Source organism: Pelecanus crispus, chromosome W (assembly GCF_030463565.1).
Source record: "Pelecanus crispus isolate bPelCri1 chromosome W, bPelCri1.pri, whole genome shotgun sequence".
In the NCBI taxonomy this organism is placed as follows: domain Eukaryota; kingdom Metazoa; phylum Chordata; class Aves; order Pelecaniformes; family Pelecanidae; genus Pelecanus; species Pelecanus crispus.
Window position 1 is genome coordinate 21910247 of NC_134675.1, and position 18797 is coordinate 21929043.

At 46.6% G+C, this 18797-nt stretch overlaps 1 protein-coding gene and 1 pseudogene across 1 annotated transcript; both read left to right on the forward strand.

Moving 5' to 3' along the window:
* The first annotated feature begins 388 nt into the window (after positions 1-388).
* Positions 389-8672, forward strand: LOC142596528 (aquaporin-7-like). The gene is made up of 5 exons (XM_075725679.1): positions 389-478; positions 3730-3856; positions 6123-6260; positions 7001-7119; positions 8472-8672. The coding sequence occupies exons 1-5, from the start codon at positions 389-391 to the stop codon at positions 8670-8672; spliced, it is 675 nt and encodes a 224-aa protein (XP_075581794.1).
* A 9214-nt stretch (positions 8673-17886) lies between these two features.
* Positions 17887-18797, forward strand: part of LOC142596480 (protein hinderin-like) — a 175620-nt pseudogene continuing 174709 nt past the window's right edge.

Below are 18797 nucleotides of genomic sequence, written 5' to 3' on the forward strand. Positions count from 1 at the left end.
AATGCAGAGCACAGCCAAAATTCCCGTTCAGTGCCTGTGGAAAAGGTTATGGAGAAAGACACAGGCTTTAGGAGCACACCAAGGCTATTTACAGCTCCACCGCTCTGGAGATAGGTTGCTCCTGGGTAGAGGCACATTGTTTGCAATGCCCTGGTAGCAGAAATATTGCAGCTTTTCCATATAGTTTTAAAAGGATGGCATGTGTGTGTGGGAAGACTTTGAAGCTAGCTGCTACTTTATTGGCTTGTTCATCGTTAACCAAATGAATAAAGGTGTCTGGGGCATGAAGGGAGGGTGCCAAGTCTGAAAGGGTAACTTAGCTCAGTGCAATGAAGTGTGCTGTCACAACAGGAGCTCCCGCAGCTTCAGGCTGGAGCCAGAGAGCAAAATGCTACAGAAGATTCAGAAGGCGCTCACGATTTGTAGCGGCACTGTCAGGGAGCTGCTGGCAGAAGCACTGGGGATGTTCGTCCTCATGGTAAGGAGGAGACAGGCCCAGATGTGCGTGTTCGTGCATGTGCATGCATGTGTATGTGTGCAGGGTGAGTGAGAGGGTAAGCGTTTGCAGCAGCAATTTATAAGGTCAGTGGTTTCCTACCACATCCTCAGGGTTGCTCACCAGCTGGTTGCTACTGCTTACCCTTCTGCTCTGGTGGGGCAGCAGCTTCCCATCGGGTAGACCATCTGTCAAAAACCTTCTGGAGGAAAAAGGCAATGTGGGGGGTGGGAGGTGGGGAACCGGGAGAGGGTAAAGCAGGTGGGGATGAGCCGCTGTTTCAGTTCTCTTCTAGGAGAAAAATGAGGAGGAATCTGGGAATGAAACCAGAGCAGTGTCTGGTCAGATAGGGCAATGGAAACCTTGTGTCAAACACCCTGAAAGATCCCATGCAGTGAACTGAGGCTTTTCTTCCCACCGTGCCAGAGGGGATGGTGTGGGCTGGGCAGCTGCCTGCAGTCAGCATGGGGCCCTGTGCAGGTTTAGGGAGCTGATCTTCACTCCTCTACCACTGACAGCCTTTGTGAAATGAGAACAGCATTCATCCATCTTCCTTTTGGGGTTGCCAGGGTAATGAACACCTGTGAAACTCTCCAGAGCCACAACCCACCATTAGGAAATGTAATTACCGGGTGTAAAGCATGCCAGGATTTCACTTTTGGTTGTCTTAGGCTGGAAAATGAATAGTGCTTATCCAAATCATGCAGAAACTCCCCCCTTGCCTGAGGGATCTGTTTCATGCAGAAAAAGTGAAGTGTTTTTGAGCTTTCGGGCTGTTTCAGAGATGTTTGGGGAAAGGGTGAGGAAGGCTTTGCAGTCAGAATTGATCCCTGGTGAGGGTGAGGTGCCCACCAGGACCAGAACCTTCATGTGTTGGACCAACATAGCAAAATGAGATCCTCCCTCTGAAAAGGTCCAGTAGCTGTCTGTCCCAACTTACTACACCTGAGCTTAGCCTGGGCTGAGAGAGGCACTTTGGATTGGACAGAGGCTGGCATGGAAGGGCTGGGGATAACCCAAATAACTTGTACTTGGAGATTTGCACAGGAGGAAGATAAGATTTGTGTAAGCATGGGGGCCTTTTGACACAGCTGTCTGTACAGATAAAGGTGCTAATTTTCAATGGCAACAACTGCACATGCAAAGGATGCTTGTTTTTTATCACCTCTTATTGCGCATCCAGCTCCTTGAAGTTCACTCCTACTACACAGGTAGTTTTGCACGCATTGGAAGTCAGAGTACAGACATCTGTGACTCCTCAGCAGGAGCTGAGCAAACCATTTTCCTTTTCCATCCCCTTTGGTTTTTTGTGGTGGAAGTTCCCAGGTGATAAAGAACAAGTTCAGGGTTGTCCTGTCAGTGCTGTCTCTGGGAAGCAGCATGAGGAGGAGACTTTTCTCTGCACTCTGACAGTCCAAGGCAGATTTTGGAGCCTGCAGCTCACCTTGGCTCTTCCCTCACTGATCCCTGTGAGGGAATAGAGGACACTGCACACGGAATAGAGACACTGCACAAGGACCCCCATCAAGGGCTGGCGACAAACAGCATCCAGCATCCAACTCTTCAGCAGCCCCCTGGCCCTCAGTGCAAGTGGGAATGTGCTGGGTGCATCTCTGGGACACCTGGCTGGCTGTTATTTGGATGATAGCACTCAGCCAGGGCCTCTAGCTTTAATGGACAGGCAATGTTCATAAAGGAGGGAACCAGACAGCGGGAGTAAACAGCACAAGGAGCAGGGAGGTAGGAAAAAAAAAGGCTATTTTGGGACTGTGAGAATAGAGGAAGAGACCAAAGGTTTGGATCTGTGCTGAAAAATAGATTTTGTGGCCTGTCTTGTGTTTTTTGAGGATAGTGCTGTTCAGCTGCAACAGCCATGTCTCCTGCCCTGCGCCCCCCTCTCTCTGCACCTGCATGGTGTCCTGCAAAACCTGTGCCTTATGCATTTGGCTTCTCTTGGATGTGGCTTTGGAAAAGTCAGAGATGAATAGGCAAAGTTTTTGTAAGGGCTTTGCAGATGCTGGGGGACATCCCAGACACTGTTTTTTAGGGCTTTTGCTGAGGCAGACTGAGAGAAGGGCTTACACGGTGGAGGCTGTAGCTCCGTGCAGAGCACAGAGTGTGGTCTGTGTATACGAGAGAGATAAGAACAGTGTCTCTGGGGAACAGGGGATTTTGGTGATGTCTGAAAGGGAAGAGGGAGAGCAGACACATGAGATAAAATTTGGATCCAGGCAGAGTGGCCAGTAAAGATCTGAGTCAGGACAGGCCAGAGCAGAAGTTTAGATGCTGGAGAACATACTGACTTTTTTGTCTTGGAGGGACATGTCACCCTGGATAAACATCGATGCAGTCCAAGGAGCAGGATACACTCTCCAAGCCCTAAGTGGTTTGCAAGGCAGAGACCTCAAGAGAAGCTTTGTCCTTCTCCAGATTTCAGTGTAAGAGCTGTGCAAAGAACTGATTTTTTTTCCACCCTCTGACCACATTAAAAGAGTGAAATAGAATTTACTTTCAGGCCAGAGCAATTTCTTGAATATGTCTTTTCCTGCTGGAGAGTGCTACTTTTCTTTTTAATTTTTTTCCCAGTTCCCCTTTAGTCACTAAAAAAATATTGAAACTTTGGCTGTTTTCAAACTGAAAGTATATGTGTTGAAAGGAAAGGCAAACCAGAATTTCCTTCCTTGTTTTTCGCCAGAATAAGTTACCAAAATTAGAGTTCAGTTTGGCAAATAGTTTTTGTTGCCCAAACTACATTTTTAGTCAATAAATTGCACACCAGGAAAAGAAAGACAACAAGAATTTGCCCACCCTCCTTCCATCTGGCTTGGGCGCCGTCTCCAGGTAGTCTGCGTTGATGCTCCCCTGGCTCATGTCTCTGGCTTCAGGTGCAGATACCCTTACCATGGCTGGGTGAGTGATCCCCCGGACCTCAGTGTGGGTATCTGGGGTTTGTCTCCCTGTACCCAACCATGACTAGAGTGCCTGGTTTGGTGTGATGGACACCAATGAGGAATAACCCAGTTATTAATAACCCAGTAATAACTTCAGTCTTTGCAGAGGAGGGTCATTCTTGCTTCATCTCCTGACTGTGGGCACCTTAGAATCTTTCCGTCTTTGGGAGTTTATTAGTATTGCCGAAAAAGTGGCAAGGAAGCTCAGTCCACCACAGCAATGACAATACTTTTAACGCTTCTTTCTTTCTTTTTTCTTTTTTTTTTTTTTTCATGCACTAGGTTTTTGGCTCATCTTCTGTGGCACAAGTGGTATTAGGAAGAGGAGACTTTGGGCAGCATCTGAGCATCAATTTGGGATTTGGCATTGGTATTAACTTGGGCATCCATGCAGCCGGAGGAATCTCTGGTGAGCAGGACACTTGAGCATAGGACATCTCTATGTCCCATAAAGGCCACATGCATCGGGGGCAGCAGGAGTGGGCTGCGGAGGGGTGGGTGATGGCATGGCAAGGTGGAGCAGTGCCCTCACCAGCAAAAAATGCAGTCCTAGGGTCCCCAAGCAAGAAGAGCAGAGCAGGTCTGGTGACCATAACCATGGTCAGCCTTGTGACCCAGTGATCACAGCCAAGTCTGCAGGGGGAGGCAGGTCTGAGGTCAAGCCAAGAACTTGCATTGGCACGGCAAGGTCAGGAGAAGCAGGGGACAAGACGAGCACAACATACAGTATGCTGACCCCAAATGAGTGTCCTGAGCTGAGACAGAGGCAAGCAGGACAAGGAGAGTGGCAGAGATTTGGCCATCCCCTCCCATTGTGGTCAGCGGAGCCAGGTTTCAGCAGTGCCCCCGTTAGGTGCTTGGGATATGCCATCATGGCATAAGGAGATAAGGAGCTCTGAAAACATGCTGCCAATCTGACTCACGGGGAAGTAAATAATTTATTGCAAAGGAGAGCTTACCGCTGATGTTGCAACAAGGAATGGTATGCAAATTTTCTCCTTATCCACACCCATGTGCACATGCCCCACGCAAACTCAGGAGGTGGTGTTTCACGGCCATGGGGTGGTATCTCTCACATGACAGAGCATTACCTTTGCCTTGTGCAATTTCTGCATTCATTTGCACCAAGAGAAGAGATTAAGGGCTCTAGTGGGCAGAAAATTAAAGCAAGTCCTTGCTCCTGAACTGTTGGAGCAGAGAGATGTCCAAGGCTGGGGCTGGCTTGGAAAGGAAAATTTTTCCATGCAAGCAGTCAGCTCTTGGTCTCCCTGTCCTTTTAGAGCTGGTGGAGACATCCTGGGGAAAGTGGGCTGAGGAAAGTAGGTTCCTGCAGTCCCAGCTGACATTTGAGATGGAGCTGATCTGCTGAGGGCTGGGAGGTGGGAGAAGGGGTCTCGGCTCAGCCAGCAACAGGCTAGCTGTGGACACAGCTTCAGAGATCCTTGGCATTGTGATTAGGCTTCATTTGTGTCACAAGATGCTTCTTGTGATCTCTGAAATTGCTGGTCATGCCCACAAAGTGTCAGAGGATCAAAGAAAAAGGGGTCTCCCCCCATTTCAGTTGTGGTTGTGGGACTGTAGCAGGCGGTACATGCACTGTCACTTCACTCTGTCCTGTACTTTGATGAAATGACGTGTGTCTGGATCTTACCCCTTTCTGAGTCTGGAGTAGGAGAAGGCCACTAAGGTTGGAACATTTATTGACCCCCAAAGTTTACACATATAGGCAGGAAAAAAGCATATATTTCCATTGGACTCATGGGGAGATGAGGCCTGGAGAACAAACATGGATTGCACCGAGGGCACCAAACCTGGATCCACTTAGTCTTTCTCCAAAAGCACCATTGCGATACCAACCTCCTCCATATAAAGTGTCCCCTCAAAACAGGGAAAACTGGTCTTGCACTATATGAAAGCCATGTACTAAAAGATGCAAGGAAATGCAGTCAAAGATTACAAACTCTGCAAGGGAAGGACAGTGTCTGCTCCACGCTAGTGGGAGCAACCATGGTCTGGGCAGGAATGACCATCCTAGTATCCCCTTCTCAATGCAGTGACATCCAAGAGCTAAGCTGAGTCCCTGCTGACAGCCCTGTGTAGGGTTTGCTTTTTTTTTGCATGAAGATATGGGGCCTCAGTGGCTGATTTTGCATTTTTTTCCCCGGCATCTCATGCCTTGCTGCCAGATATGCTAAGAGCTGGCAGCTCCCATCAGCTGGGGTGCTCAGCTCTGCCAGGATCAGGCTTTCCTTGTCTATCAGATGTTTTCAGAAGGCCTTGCGATTGTTTGGGATAAGATTTGCCTCATCTACCTGTAGCCATATAAAAGGTGGGTGATGAGTCTAAGGTCTGGGCTCCCTTTAAGCTGAATAGAGAGAAGCCCATACAGAGTGAGACTCATGCCATGCCAAGAGAGGTGTCTCTGACAGATGAGATGACTCACTCTCTGGAGGCAGCCTGTGGTCTACAGAGAGTTAAGCAGAGGTTGTCTAACTTTTGTAGGACTAAAGCTAGGAGCTCTCTGCCCTGAATCATTCAGCTGCCCAGGGAGACCCTGTCCTGGGAGAGTCTTGGTGTTCTGGAGCAAGGTCTGGGTGGTTACTGTGGGGCGTGGGGCATGCTCTAAAACAGCTGCATCAGGGCTGAGGCCACTCTCTTTTGCTGTGATTTTGCAGGATCTCATCTGAACGCTGCCATCGCCCTCACACACTGCATTTTAGGAAACCTCCCCTGGAGAAAGCTCTCAGCTTATCTGATCAGCCAGTTCCTGGGCTCCTTTACAGCAGCTGCCACCATCTTTGGCCTCTACTATGGTATGGCTGTGTCTTTATCACAGGGGTTGCTGTGGGCATCATTTCAGTTTTAACTCACAGTTTATCAAAAAATATTTCCTTTTACAGTACCCAGCATGATGTCTGAGTGAGGAGAGCGAGCTCCTGGCTTGTGGGACAGACCTTCATAGCTCAAGGCCAGAGCAGGACCCAGGTATCTCTGGGAAGGATGTGCAGTTCCTGGAGAACACAGCTCCTTTTGCTCAGGGCATTCCCATTGTCAAAACCGATCTCAAGGCCGGTAGCTGCATTTTGTCAGCATTTTGTTTCCAAGGGTCTGCAAGGGCTCGAGTTAGATGGACTACCATGTATTAGGTACAGCTAGAGCTCTGGGGGACTCTGCTGGTCTGTGGAAAACAGGACAGCAGTCATCTGTGGTTTTGAGTTGTGAGCAGAGGACCCACCACCCGTTGGCTCCAGCATGTCTCAGTCTCCGAGGGGCAGAGGGATGGAGGCCTCCAGTGCATCCAGAGCGTCCAGTTTGCCCCAGGCTCCTGGAGCAGGGACAGGGAGCTGGTAGGTGTAAGGAAGCAACTGCAGACCAAAGTCTGCAGGTAACAGATATCGGTGAGATTTTGCCCAGCGAGGGGTGTGTCGACTCCATCATATCTCCCATTGCCTCTCTTCCCCTTGGTGTCCATGCTGGCTGCAACGGGTGGACTTGAGTACGTATCACATGTGATGAACTCTGTGCTAACTCCCGTAATTCCCATTTCTCCTAGATGCTTTGTATGACTATACCAAGGGGAACTTTACAGTGATGGGACCAACTGCCACGGCGTCGATCTTCTCCACTTACCCTGCTCCCTATGTATCCTTGCTGGGGGGCTTCTTCACAGAGGTCAGTGGGGAGGGACTGCTGTGGTGTGCTAGGAGAAGGTGGGTGGCTAGTGCAGGTCTGCTACAGGGGACTCACAGCCCTACACGCGCAGACACAATCACAACCTCTACTCCAAGGAGCCCACGATCCAGGCAGGTGCCTGACAGATAGGATCCAAGGCACCTTGGTGGCTGAGCAAGCCTAAAGGGTAACACCTGCAGGCTGCTCCGCAGCTTGGTCCAAGTGCCCTCCATGCACCTTCCCTGCATGCAGCCCAAGCAACAGGAAGTGAGAAGCTCGGCTATTATCAGGAACCATCTCCTTTGGGCTCTGGGCAGTTCCCTGAACTGTTCTTCCCCTTTTTGGATCCTACACCCACTCCACACTCCCAGGCAGCTCTGCTGGCTGCCCCTCACCCAGGGCCCAGAACTGTCTTCACATGAACACAGCCTGTCTGGATTGAACCTCTGGGGTTTGAACAGCCCAATTTAGACTGCGTACAGTTGATTCCCAGCATACAACACAATGTCCAGATACCCAGAAATAAGAAGGAGATGTCTCAGGGGACGTGGAGCACTGGGACACTGGAGAAGGAAGATTCACTTCCAATTCAAATCTGAGGAAGCCTGTGCTTTTGGCTCTGAGCTGACAAAACTCTTGCCTGGGCATGATGAGGACGACAGTGAGAGCTGGAGAGCCTACAGGTGGGGACCTGATCACTCAGCCTCCTGTGGAGCATGCAGTGTCCTTGCTGCACAAGAAAGCAAATGACAGTAACAGTGCGTTGCCAAGAGCTGCAGAGTTTCTGCTTTTGCTGGCATCTCTGCAAGCAGTCCAAGGCTCTCCAGCTACATTTTCTGAAGCAGAAAGTCATCACCTCTATTCAAACCACAGTTCCTGTCGTTTGGGGCACTGCAGATCTACAAATGCCAGCTACATACTGTCACAGACGGAAGATTCAGTTTCCGAGATGAGAATGTGGTATCTGCTTTTAGTCCTGAAAGGACTGATGCAACAGGCTATATAAAACATCACTCCCTCTAGGGAGGATCAGATTTGTCTCATTAGCAGTTTGTTATGGCTCTGCTTCTGTTAGACAAAATGTACTTAAAATAACCCATGTCCCTAACTTGAAAGGTGGAGGGAGCATTTTTGGTGATGAGGTGGAGACATTTTTTTCTGGGAAATGAGTCAAGAGTTTTCTTCAGTCCACCTGTGAGGAGGGAATAACATTGGGGTCCTCCTTGATTTGATCAGACCATGAATCCCACCTGCTCTTCCATTCTGGGAAGTTTCTTCCTCTCTGCTGAGCGGGATCCGTCTGCCTTTGCCGTTCTCTGTCCTGACCTGTCTCCCCTTTCCTGCTCCTGCAGTTTACAGCGATGGTGATGCTGCTCCTGGGCATTCTGATCATCCATGATGAGAAAAACAATGGAGCCCTGAAAGGCACGCAGGCCCTGCTCACGGGTATCCTGGTCCTGGGCATAGGCCTGGGGATGGGGATGAACACAGGCTATGCCATAAACCCCTCCCGGGACCTGCCCCCCAGGGTCTTCACGGCAATTGCTGGCTGAGGAATGGACGTCTTCACATGAGTGACCCATTTTGCTTTTACATTGCTCAGCTTGCAAGGAGAGGAGCTAAGTCCAAGATAAAATGGTCATGAAGCCTTTTTCTTTGGACCAAGTGACCCTATCGTGGCAGAATGCGTTCTCCGTTCTCAGAGAGCAAGGGTTGTGCAGAGAGGAGCCCCATGCATTATGTACACATAATTTGGGGTACACTAATTCTCCAGCATGGGATTCATCTTGACATTCAGATACCTCAGTTTGGGCACCAAATTGGCTACCTGTTAGCTAGAGATCTAGCTGGTTATTGCAGTGACTGGAGAGCCAGAGAGTGATTCAGCTCACCTGAAAGCAGGTACTTACAGATGGATTGCCGAATAGCTTTCTTAAATTTATATGTCTGAATCTGGAGATTCAGTAAGATGGTCCCATGCTACAGCTTTTCCCGTGGTGAGCACATTAGCAGAGTCTTTCTCCTGTCCCGGCTGCCCATTTTAATGAAATTTCCAGAATATATCATTGAGAGCTTGGTAGAGGAGGTAGAGAACATGCAGATGTTATTGGAAATGGGGAGGGAAAAGGGTGTGTGTGTGTGTCTGTCTGACAGTCATGCTCATCAGGATCACACAGACTATTTCTGTAGGAGAGCAAGAAACCTGCAGACAGTGCAGAGCTGATGGGGAAAATGACCCTCCCTCCAGCAGTTACGCTGGTGGATAGTGAATTTGTCTAAGCCAGCTGTAGGGCCCAGTATGTGAAATGGCACTAGACACCTCTGCTCACACAGCTCACTCCTGCCCCAGAAGACTCAGCTCACCTCACTCTGCGCCATGCGGCAGCAGGGCAGCAGTTCCAGTCTGGCTCACCGGCTGCATCTTCTGTGTTTCATTTTAGGGCTGGTGGTGGGTCCTACTCACAGCTCTGATTCTGGGAAGTCTTGCTGGTGTTTTAATCCACAAACTCTTCATTGATTTTCATAACCAGCCTGCCTTGGAAAGTGAAAATGAGAAAGGACAGCCAGTCATGGAGACTTCTACGCTGTGACGGCCACATGCTCTGAGGAAAGGGCCTGACAGCAAAGCCTAGGTGGACGTATGGACTGACAGCCAAAGGGTAACCAAGTGGATAAGGGCATGTGCAATGGTGCTGCTGGAGCACACCATTTCTCTACCCTGCAGGTGGAGAAATGAGGGACTAGTTTTCAATAAACCTACTCTGCTTAACCAGACAAACTGGGTCTCTGAGACACTGGGCAGATCCAGGTAGGGCTAGACCTGTCTGTGACCTGAAAAAATTACTGAATCTCCCTGTGTAAAAATCTACCAAAATAAAATCATCACATTATGGAGAAAAGCAAAGCAGAGCTGCAAGACTCCAGATACCTGTACGTTCATAGCGATCAAAATACAAGATCCAATAGGGCTGAAATAACACTTAGTCAGGGGAGCACGAGTGAAAACCAGGGAATGAAGCACCAGTAAATTAGTAAACTGAACTACCAGGTCTCCTGAATCCTGGCACAGCTCTGCTGGAAAAGGTTAGGAGATGTTGCCCCCCTCCTAGCTCAAGAGGGAAACTCAGGAAGTGGTCATCGTCCTCCCAGGAGAATACCTGGCAGCTATGGTTACCACTCGCCCGAAAGCCGCCGCCAGAAGGAATGCGGCGACCCAGACGGAGCTCCCGCACAAACATATTAGGAAAAATTTCTTCACAGAAAGGGTAGTCAAGCATTGGAACAGGCTGCCCAGAGAGGTGGTAGAGTCACCATCCCTGGAAGGATTCAAAAAAACGGGTAGACGTGGCACTTTGGGACATGGTTTAGTGGGCATGGTGGTGTTGGGTTGATGGTTGGACTGATGATCTTAGAGGTCCTTTTCAATCTTAATGATTCCTAGTTTTTACTTTCATTATAAATAATCCAGCCACCAAGCCAGGAAACATGAAATTATTCCTCTACCCTTAATTGGTTTAGTGGTGGACTTGGTAATGTTAGGTTAATGGTTGGACTGGATGATCTTAAAGGTCTTTTCCAAACCTAATGATTCTATGATTCTATGTTTTGTGCTACGTTGGTGTGATTGAACCATGTGTGTTACTGATGGGCTAGACTTTAACTACCACCATATTAAAGGATTCAGACAACTTTTGTGGCAGCATCTACAACGCTTAAACAAAAAAACCCCACACTTTTCTCCACTCTGAATGCATGAGACACATGGGAAGAGGTTGCCGTGCTCCTGCAGGAATTCTGCCACCTCTATCTGAATGAGGAAGTGGGCCTGCAACAGCCTTACAAGTTTGAGGCATCATCGGATTAAAAGTAAAACAGTATCAGAAGCTGCCTGTCCCCAGGCTGGGTGACAACAGTCTTAACTTTTCTATAAAGTGCTTAAGCAAGTATGGTGTGTATGTCAAGCACGTGAATGCGGTCCCAGGGTTGAGTACCACAAACACACAACACAGGGATCTCCAAGGGTAGGAAGTAACAGAACAGCACTACTGCACAGAATTCCAGCAAATGGCATTTACTGGCTTTAATGATTATTCATATCTCACTGTTAAAAGGATTACTAATGTATTACTGTGGCATGGGGTGGGGTGGTAGGTACTGACATCTCTGCTTCCTCATTAGAGCTGACCTTAAATTAGCAGAGCAGCTACAGCAGATCTTCACCCAGTACAAGACGCACATAGGCTTAAGAGAACTGAAGAGCATTAGAGGATTTTCTCTCGTTTGGGGGTGGCAGAGGGCAGGGTAAGGCCATGCTGGAGCAGGTCTATCTCTGAAGGCATTGTGGCCCATGGAGAAGGCCACGCTGGAACAGGTGCACCTCAAAGCGACTGTGGCTGTGGATAAGTCTATGCCGCAGCAGGTATATCCCTGGAGAGACTGTGGCGCGTAGATAAGGCTCCACTTGGAGCAGGTACTCCCCTAAGGGACTGCAGTCTGTGGATAAGTCTAAGCCGGAGCAGGGGCAAGGGGAGGAGTTCATTGCAATGTTAAACCCTATAAACTGGACCAAAGGGACCAGGGGTGGAGATGGCAATGGAAATACCTTTAAATTGTTGTAACCCATGATTTGAGTTGCATGTTATAGGAATTACTATAGCAGGAACCACCTGAACCAATGGAGGACAAGCCTTACAAGAGGAGAAAGCAGAGGCAATGAGGGATCTTGGAGCTTCTGGTTCCCTTCAGGCTCATTGGGAAGGACATCACACAGATGTCACTATCCGAAAAGATACGGCACAAAGGCCAAGGAGTGGTCTGGGCTGTAGAGCAAGTGGTAGGCCAATGCAGAGACACTGAAACCCCAGGTGCCTTTGTACCATGAATCTCAGAGTAGAAGTTGGAAGGAAGTGCGGAGTTTGATTCTGTCTGAAGTGGAAGATTTTCTTTGTTCAGTGGGTTCCAGCCTGCTCCCATAGCATGCAAGGTCAGAACAGGTTTCTTTCAAAGGAGATGGCAGAAATATCTTCATATGCTGTATTTCAGCATGGGTCTATTAAAATAACAGTGACTTACATTTGCTTTCATTTCAGTGCTGTAGTTGCACAGGAATAACAGCTTCCCTATACAGCAGTGACATCAAGGGCTTCTTCATGCCCTCTGAAAAGTACATGCTGCAAGTAGCAGAAGGGAATTAAATCAGTGTCTCAAGTTTTTTTTCTCAGAGTCTCCAGGAACTATATCCCTCCCATGTCAAAGCACATCATGGCTATATTTCATGCAAATGCTGCAATGTGTTTTCCATAGGCACATCTATTCATGCACAAGGAACTTGGTCTGAACCACTGAGACTCTGCATCAGAGAACATCAAAGCTTATTGCGAATGCTGTCCAGGGTCAGATCTGGGGGTCTCACTTCCTTGAAGAATTCCCAGCTAGTGAGGATGTCTTGGAGGAGGTCATGCTCATGTGGCTCTTTTGGGAGCCTGCTGGCTGGGAGGGTGGTTTCTTTTTGATCACTGGAGTTTTGTTCTTGCTTTTAAATACATTATTGGGGTTCAGCTTGTTCACAAAGGAATCAGCTTCAGAGAGGAGAGCTGTGTTGATGGTTATGGGTTTATACATGTTAAACCATTGCTGAAAGGCAGGGTGGTGGTGAAGGAAGAGATTAAAATCAAACTGCAACCAGACATTTCCACCCTGTTCCCCCTCACCCCGAGACTTGATTTTAATCACACACCACTTATCAGTTTGCAGTTTACAGGACCACGCAGAGTGCCTTGTAATAAGGATACACAAGGCTCAGCTACAGCTACAGCCCTGGAACTGCCCCACATTCCAGACAGGGAAGAGGAGAACCAGACACAAACCTAACACTACCTTTCCTGCAGTGTAATTCTTTTCCAACCTAAATGATTCTATGATTCTATGATTCTAAACCACATTTATTTAGATTCAGAGAAGCAAAAAAGATTAAAAAACCTTGGAATTTAAAAGTGCTTATAAATTGGAAACAAACTAATTGAACTTCTCAAAATATAGCCTAATATCTAATGTGTACCTGGACTTCCCTCTCCACCCTGAGAGCAGTAGGCTCTTGTTTGGTGCTATGCCCAGAAAACTGATCTAGACAAATCTTACATAGCTGTGGGGATGAACAGTTTTACATCTCCTCACTTGCCAGCAGTCATGGAAGTGGAGGTTGGCTTCAGAGTCAAGAAAGCAAAGAAATAATTGGGGTTCCACCACCTGCTTTCAGAGGTCAAAGGTAAAGCCCAACTCAGGTGAGAAAAGCAGAGTTAACACAATGTTAGTGAATTCACTAACACAAACAAATGACTGTTAACGTGCTATAGGGGAAAGGTTCATGGCCGCCCCATGGCTCACTAGGGAGGCCTACCTGAGCCTACAGACTGCTTGTCAAAAAGTGGGAAGATGTTTTTCCAGTCTATATTTATGCAAAATACTGACAAGCTGGATCCTGCTGTCCTACCTTGGCCTGGGGGCTGACCCCATAGCTGGTGAAGGCGTACTGCCACTGTGGGAGACCCAGGTGGTTAATGAGCAGGCAGCAGTAGGCTGTCAAGGTTTTGGTGAGGAAATGCCAATACAGAGCTCTGTCCAGGAATCATATCTCTGTGTCTGGGGAGACAACTAGAACAAAACAAACACAAATTACACTGTTGCTTTGCAGTGATAAGATCAACCCCTGGCCATTGTCAGGTGTGTCGTGGTTTAGCCCCAGCCAGCAGCTAAGCACCACACAGCCGCTCGCTCACTCCCCCTACCCCGATGGGATGGGGGAGAGAATCGGAGGAGTAAGAGTGAGAAACACTCCTGGGTTGAGATAAGAACAGTTTCATAATTGAAATAAAGTAAAATAGTAATGCTAATAGTAACAATATAATAATGGTGGTAATAATAATAATATACAAAGCAAGTGATGCACAATGCAATTGCTCACCACCCGCTGAACGATACCCAGACAGTTCCCGAGCAGCGATCACTGCCCCGTGGCCAACTCCCCCCAGTTTATATACTGAGCATGACATCACATGGTATGGAATAGCCCTTTGGTCAGTTTGGATCAACTCTTCTGGCTGTGCCCCCTCCCAGTTTCTTGTGCACCTGGCAGAGCATGGGAAGCTGAAAAGTCCTTGACTAGCATAAGCAGTACTTAGCAACAACTAAAAACATCAGTGTGTTATCAACATTACTCTCATACTAAATCCAAACCACAGCACTATGCCAGCTACTAGGAAGAAAATTAACTCTATCCTAGCCAAAACCAGGACAAGGTGGGAGACACAACATACTTATCAGAAAGGCTGTAGCTTCTAAAACGCAGCATCCCTGACTAACACAGTTTATCCAGAGGCAGTGTGGTTTAATGGTTAGAACATGGGGACTGAAAAGGACTTGGTTCTGCTCCCAGCCTTACTAAAAATACTTGTGCAATAGCCATTATACTCACTTTCCTCACCGTAAAATGGAACATAGAACATGCTTGGACATCAGCAACTTTGTAGTGTAAGTTCAAAGTACAATTATGGCAAACATTTGTTGCCCCACAAAGTAAAAAGCAACTAACTCAATTGTCAGTCATCTGGATTACTGAATAGAGTCTGGAAGTCAGGGAGTGTGTGCTGCCAACAAAAACACATTTTGCAAAATCTTTCCACAGTGATCAAATATTTCTCTGGTGACGACATCCTTTGAGGAAATCACCATCAGATTACCAGCATAAAAAGAAGTGATTTTACTTGGGAAATTGAGATGCTGAACATTGCCAATTAAACACACTGCCCCCTGTGCTGACACCAACACCTGTAAACAATGCTCCCTCCCCTTGCCCAGGTTATCCACTGCATGTGCTGAAATCACTAACACTGGAAGGCAAGAGGACAAGTAAGAAGTTTCTGCCTTGGGAGTTGTAGTCACACCCAATTAAAGACACAAGATAAAAACCAAAGGGTTTTCTTAAGAACAGGTATATCACAATTGCAAACCCCCACACAGCGAACATACATGTATACACATACACCTAGTGACCTGTGCACTGTGTCAGATGACAACTACTTTTCAAGTGACTTGGGTGTTTCACTAATTCCTGACTGATAACAGCTTTCTGTGTATCTATCAGAAGGAACAGCTCAACTCACGTCTTTCACTCTCCTGTTCAACCCTTCCTGCCAAATTTTGACCTAGTTAGCACCTGGAGGCTCTGCATCCATGCACAAGGTGGAAGAACCAGTCTAAGTCTGTCTCAGTCAGCTAAGGACATTTTTTACCATCTACCCTTTGCTTCTAAGCAGAGTTATACCCTTTCTCATCAAAATGTAAGGGAATTGTTCCGAGACATGCAAGTAACCAGAGATATGTTAGTAGCTGAGCTCTAGCTCTCTGCATTATTTCAACATGATCGTCTGTAGGTCATATGTGAATGCTTTCCTGGTTTAGTATGCAAGTATGCTATGTATGCAGAAATCATAAGTTATAACTCGGACTCAAACATTAAAAGGAGGGAAAATGTTAGCTCCAGTTAAGTCTCTGTAAGGTTTAGCCCCGACTAAACAGGACGTCCCAGTAAACGTTCATCTACAAATTGCAAAGATCAGAAATGTAAGATGATTCTATGTATGTGGCCTTCAGATACAATCCACAACAAGAGATGGCTAACTGGTTTAGCATGCTTATAAACAAGACAAACTTTCCCAAGACTACGAGAATCAAAGTGTGGCTTCTCTGGTTTGTCTCCATTACCTGAAAACAGAAAAAAAATCTTCATGAAACACATTTGGAAAACTGACTGTGACTCAGCTGCAAAAAGTCAATCTATTTGATACTTATTAATAAATCAGCTGAGGAAGAACTAAACCAAACTATTATATTTATACTTCTTGGAAAGGATTAAGTTCCCTGTGTTAAAAAAAGTAGTGAGAAAAATTTTAATCTCCAGTAGGAAAACAAACCACAGAGTCAAAATCAGATGGCTGAAAAAAGACATCAAGCTGCCCTCTAGTCCTTCCGTGGCATAAAGCAGTATCAGCTTTACAGATGTCACTCCTAAGAGGTGTTTGTCTAATCTTTTCTTAAAGTCCTCCAGTGTTGGAGATGCCACAATCTCCAGGCAGTCGACCCAAATCCATTGTTATCACTTAGAAGTTTTCCTCATGTGGATCCTGAATCTTCCTTGCTGCAGCTGAAGCCCTTTACTTCTGTTCTACCCACCATCCCTTTTTTGCCCTACTCTTTCTTTTTTTTCCTAAGGAGGACAGGGAGAACATTTTATTCTTTTTCTCTTGACAGAAGACTTTGATGAACTTGGAGACATATACATTTCTTCATACATTCCAGTGTGACATCAGCGTCCTTCTCAACAGCCACACATTCTGACTCATATTCAACTTGTGACACACAACCACTACAGAGCCTTTCTACAGGACCATTTTGGGATCATGTAGCTGCAAGTTCTTGCAGAACATAATTTTGAATTCTAATGCTGCTGAAGAAGAAGGGGGACACAAGAGCTGTACTCTTCAGAAGAATTTTCCATGAAAGTCAGGATGAGAACTCTTGTAGGGATGTAACTTTTTCTCAGTGTACCTTATAAGTGCATCAGTGGAGGTCTGAGTGGCTAAATATAAGCAGAATTTGGCCCATTTCATTACAATGGCTAGAAGATCAGGACTGCAGCCAAGCTGGAATGTGCAAAAAGAAACTTTCAGACACATTTAGAAGCTACAAGAACTATAGAGATTCAGAGATAAGACTGAAATTAAATAGCAATTTTTTAAGGAGTCAGCATGACACCTGGCTCTGTTCTTATCTTCTTACTTCTTCCAGTCTTGTTAGACTGTAAGAGCTCTGAGAAAAGGAGTGGGCTTTTTTTCTTCTTTTTCTCTCCAAACTGCAAGATGCCCAGCATTTTTAGGCAGTCTGGAAACAGACATTTTCCAGTGCCACCTCACACTTACACGTATCTATCAGAGTTATTTTTCCAGTTCCAAAGAGTATATACAGCTGTCTGTTCACTACCAAGACAAAAACTGTTATCTTTTGTTCATGTAACACCATAAGCACACAAAAAATTTAGAAGCTGAATCACTGGAGGAAGCCTCAGTTAAAAGTTTAAATAGGGAAAAGGCAGAACAGGAGGGCTGCCAGGCTGTTAAAAGAGTATGCAAATAATACTAGCAACTGGCAGCATTAACAATCCCCATGAGATTCACAGCATACAGGTCTACCTCTCAAGGCTGTAGGGGACAAATAGGACATATATTAGATCTGGCCCAGGAGACAAAGAAAACCCCATCTACTTGTTGGGTTGATGACTGGAATGATGATCTTAGAGGTCCTTTCCAATCTTAATGATTCCTAGTTTTTACTTTCATTATAAATGATCCAGCCACCAAGCCAGAAGGCGTGGGGTTGCTACTCTACCCTTAATTGCTTTAGTGGTGGACTTGGAAATGTTAGGTTAATGGTTGGACTGGATGATCTTAAAGGTCTTTTCCAACCTAAACAATTCTATGATTCTATGATTCTATACTTGGAGTGACCTTTTCTGTTGCTATATCCAAGTGCTATATCCTAACATTATCCTAACAGAGCAAAAGGGATGAGACAGAGCACATTTTCTAGCCTGTTAACAGGATCTTACCTTCCTCGTCTGTGTCATCTTCCAGGTCAGCGAGAGTTGGTGAATTAGGCAGAGTGTACATAGAGGAACCTCCAAGCCGACATAGCTTCGAGACACTATTAATCACCATGGAGCCCAGGGGCATTGGAGTATCTGCAATAAGACTGATCATTAATCACATCCAGTGTCAGGAAAGCACAAGAGGTACTTCTTTTTCCTCAACACATCAACTCAACCTCTTCTAAAACGCAGAGGGGAGAAGAGATGGGTATACCCAGCAAGCCTGGACACTTAACCAAGTCAGGCTCTACAGGAGCAAAAATTAGGCTTTTTCAAACACAGAATCACACTTACAGGTGATGCGATACCATCTCAGAGCTGTGCAGGTATGAGAACTGCACTGCTGACTAAGCCTGTGCTGCAGCTGTTAGCCCAGTCCTGTGAAACTGGCTATTAAAAAACCTGGCTAGCTACAGCCACCTCCTCAAAACTCCTTTCCTTGCTGCTGCCCTTCTGTCCTGGTTTCGGCTGGGATAGAGTTAATTTTCTTCCTAGTAGCAGGCACAGTGCTGTGTTTTGGATTTAATAGGAGAAGAATGCTGATAACACACTGATGTTTTTAGTTGTTGCTGAGTACTGCTTATGCTAGTCAAGGACTTGTCAGCTTCCCATGCTCTGCCAGGTGCACAAGAAACTGGGAGGGGGCACAGCCAGAATAGTTGATCCAAACTGCCCAAAGGGCTATTCCTTACCATATGACGTCATGCTCAGTATATAAACTGGGGGGGGTTGGCTGGGGGGCAGCAATCGCTGCTCGGGAACTGTCTGGGTATCGGTCGGCAGGTGGTGAGCAATTGCATTGTGCATCACTTGCTTCGTATATCATCATTATTATTATCATTATTATACTGTTACTATTAGCATTACTATTTTACTTTATTTCAATTATTAAACTGTTCTTATCTCAACCCAGGAGTGTTTCTCACTCTTACTCCTCCAATTCTCTCCCCCATCCCATCGGGGTAGGGGGAGTGAGCGA

Bases quoted from the DNA above. Each gene is read 5' to 3' on its own strand.
- LOC142596528 (XM_075725679.1), top strand. From the start codon at position 389: ATGCTACAGAAGATTCAGAAGGCGCTCACGATTTGTAGCGGCACTGTC. The intron at 3,857-6,122 runs GTGAGCAGGACA...GTGATTTTGCAG, and splicing joins TGCAGCCGGAGGAATCTCTG to GATCTCATCTGAACGCTGCC. The intron at 6,261-7,000 runs GTATGGCTGTGT...CATTTCTCCTAG, and splicing joins CATCTTTGGCCTCTACTATG to ATGCTTTGTATGACTATACC.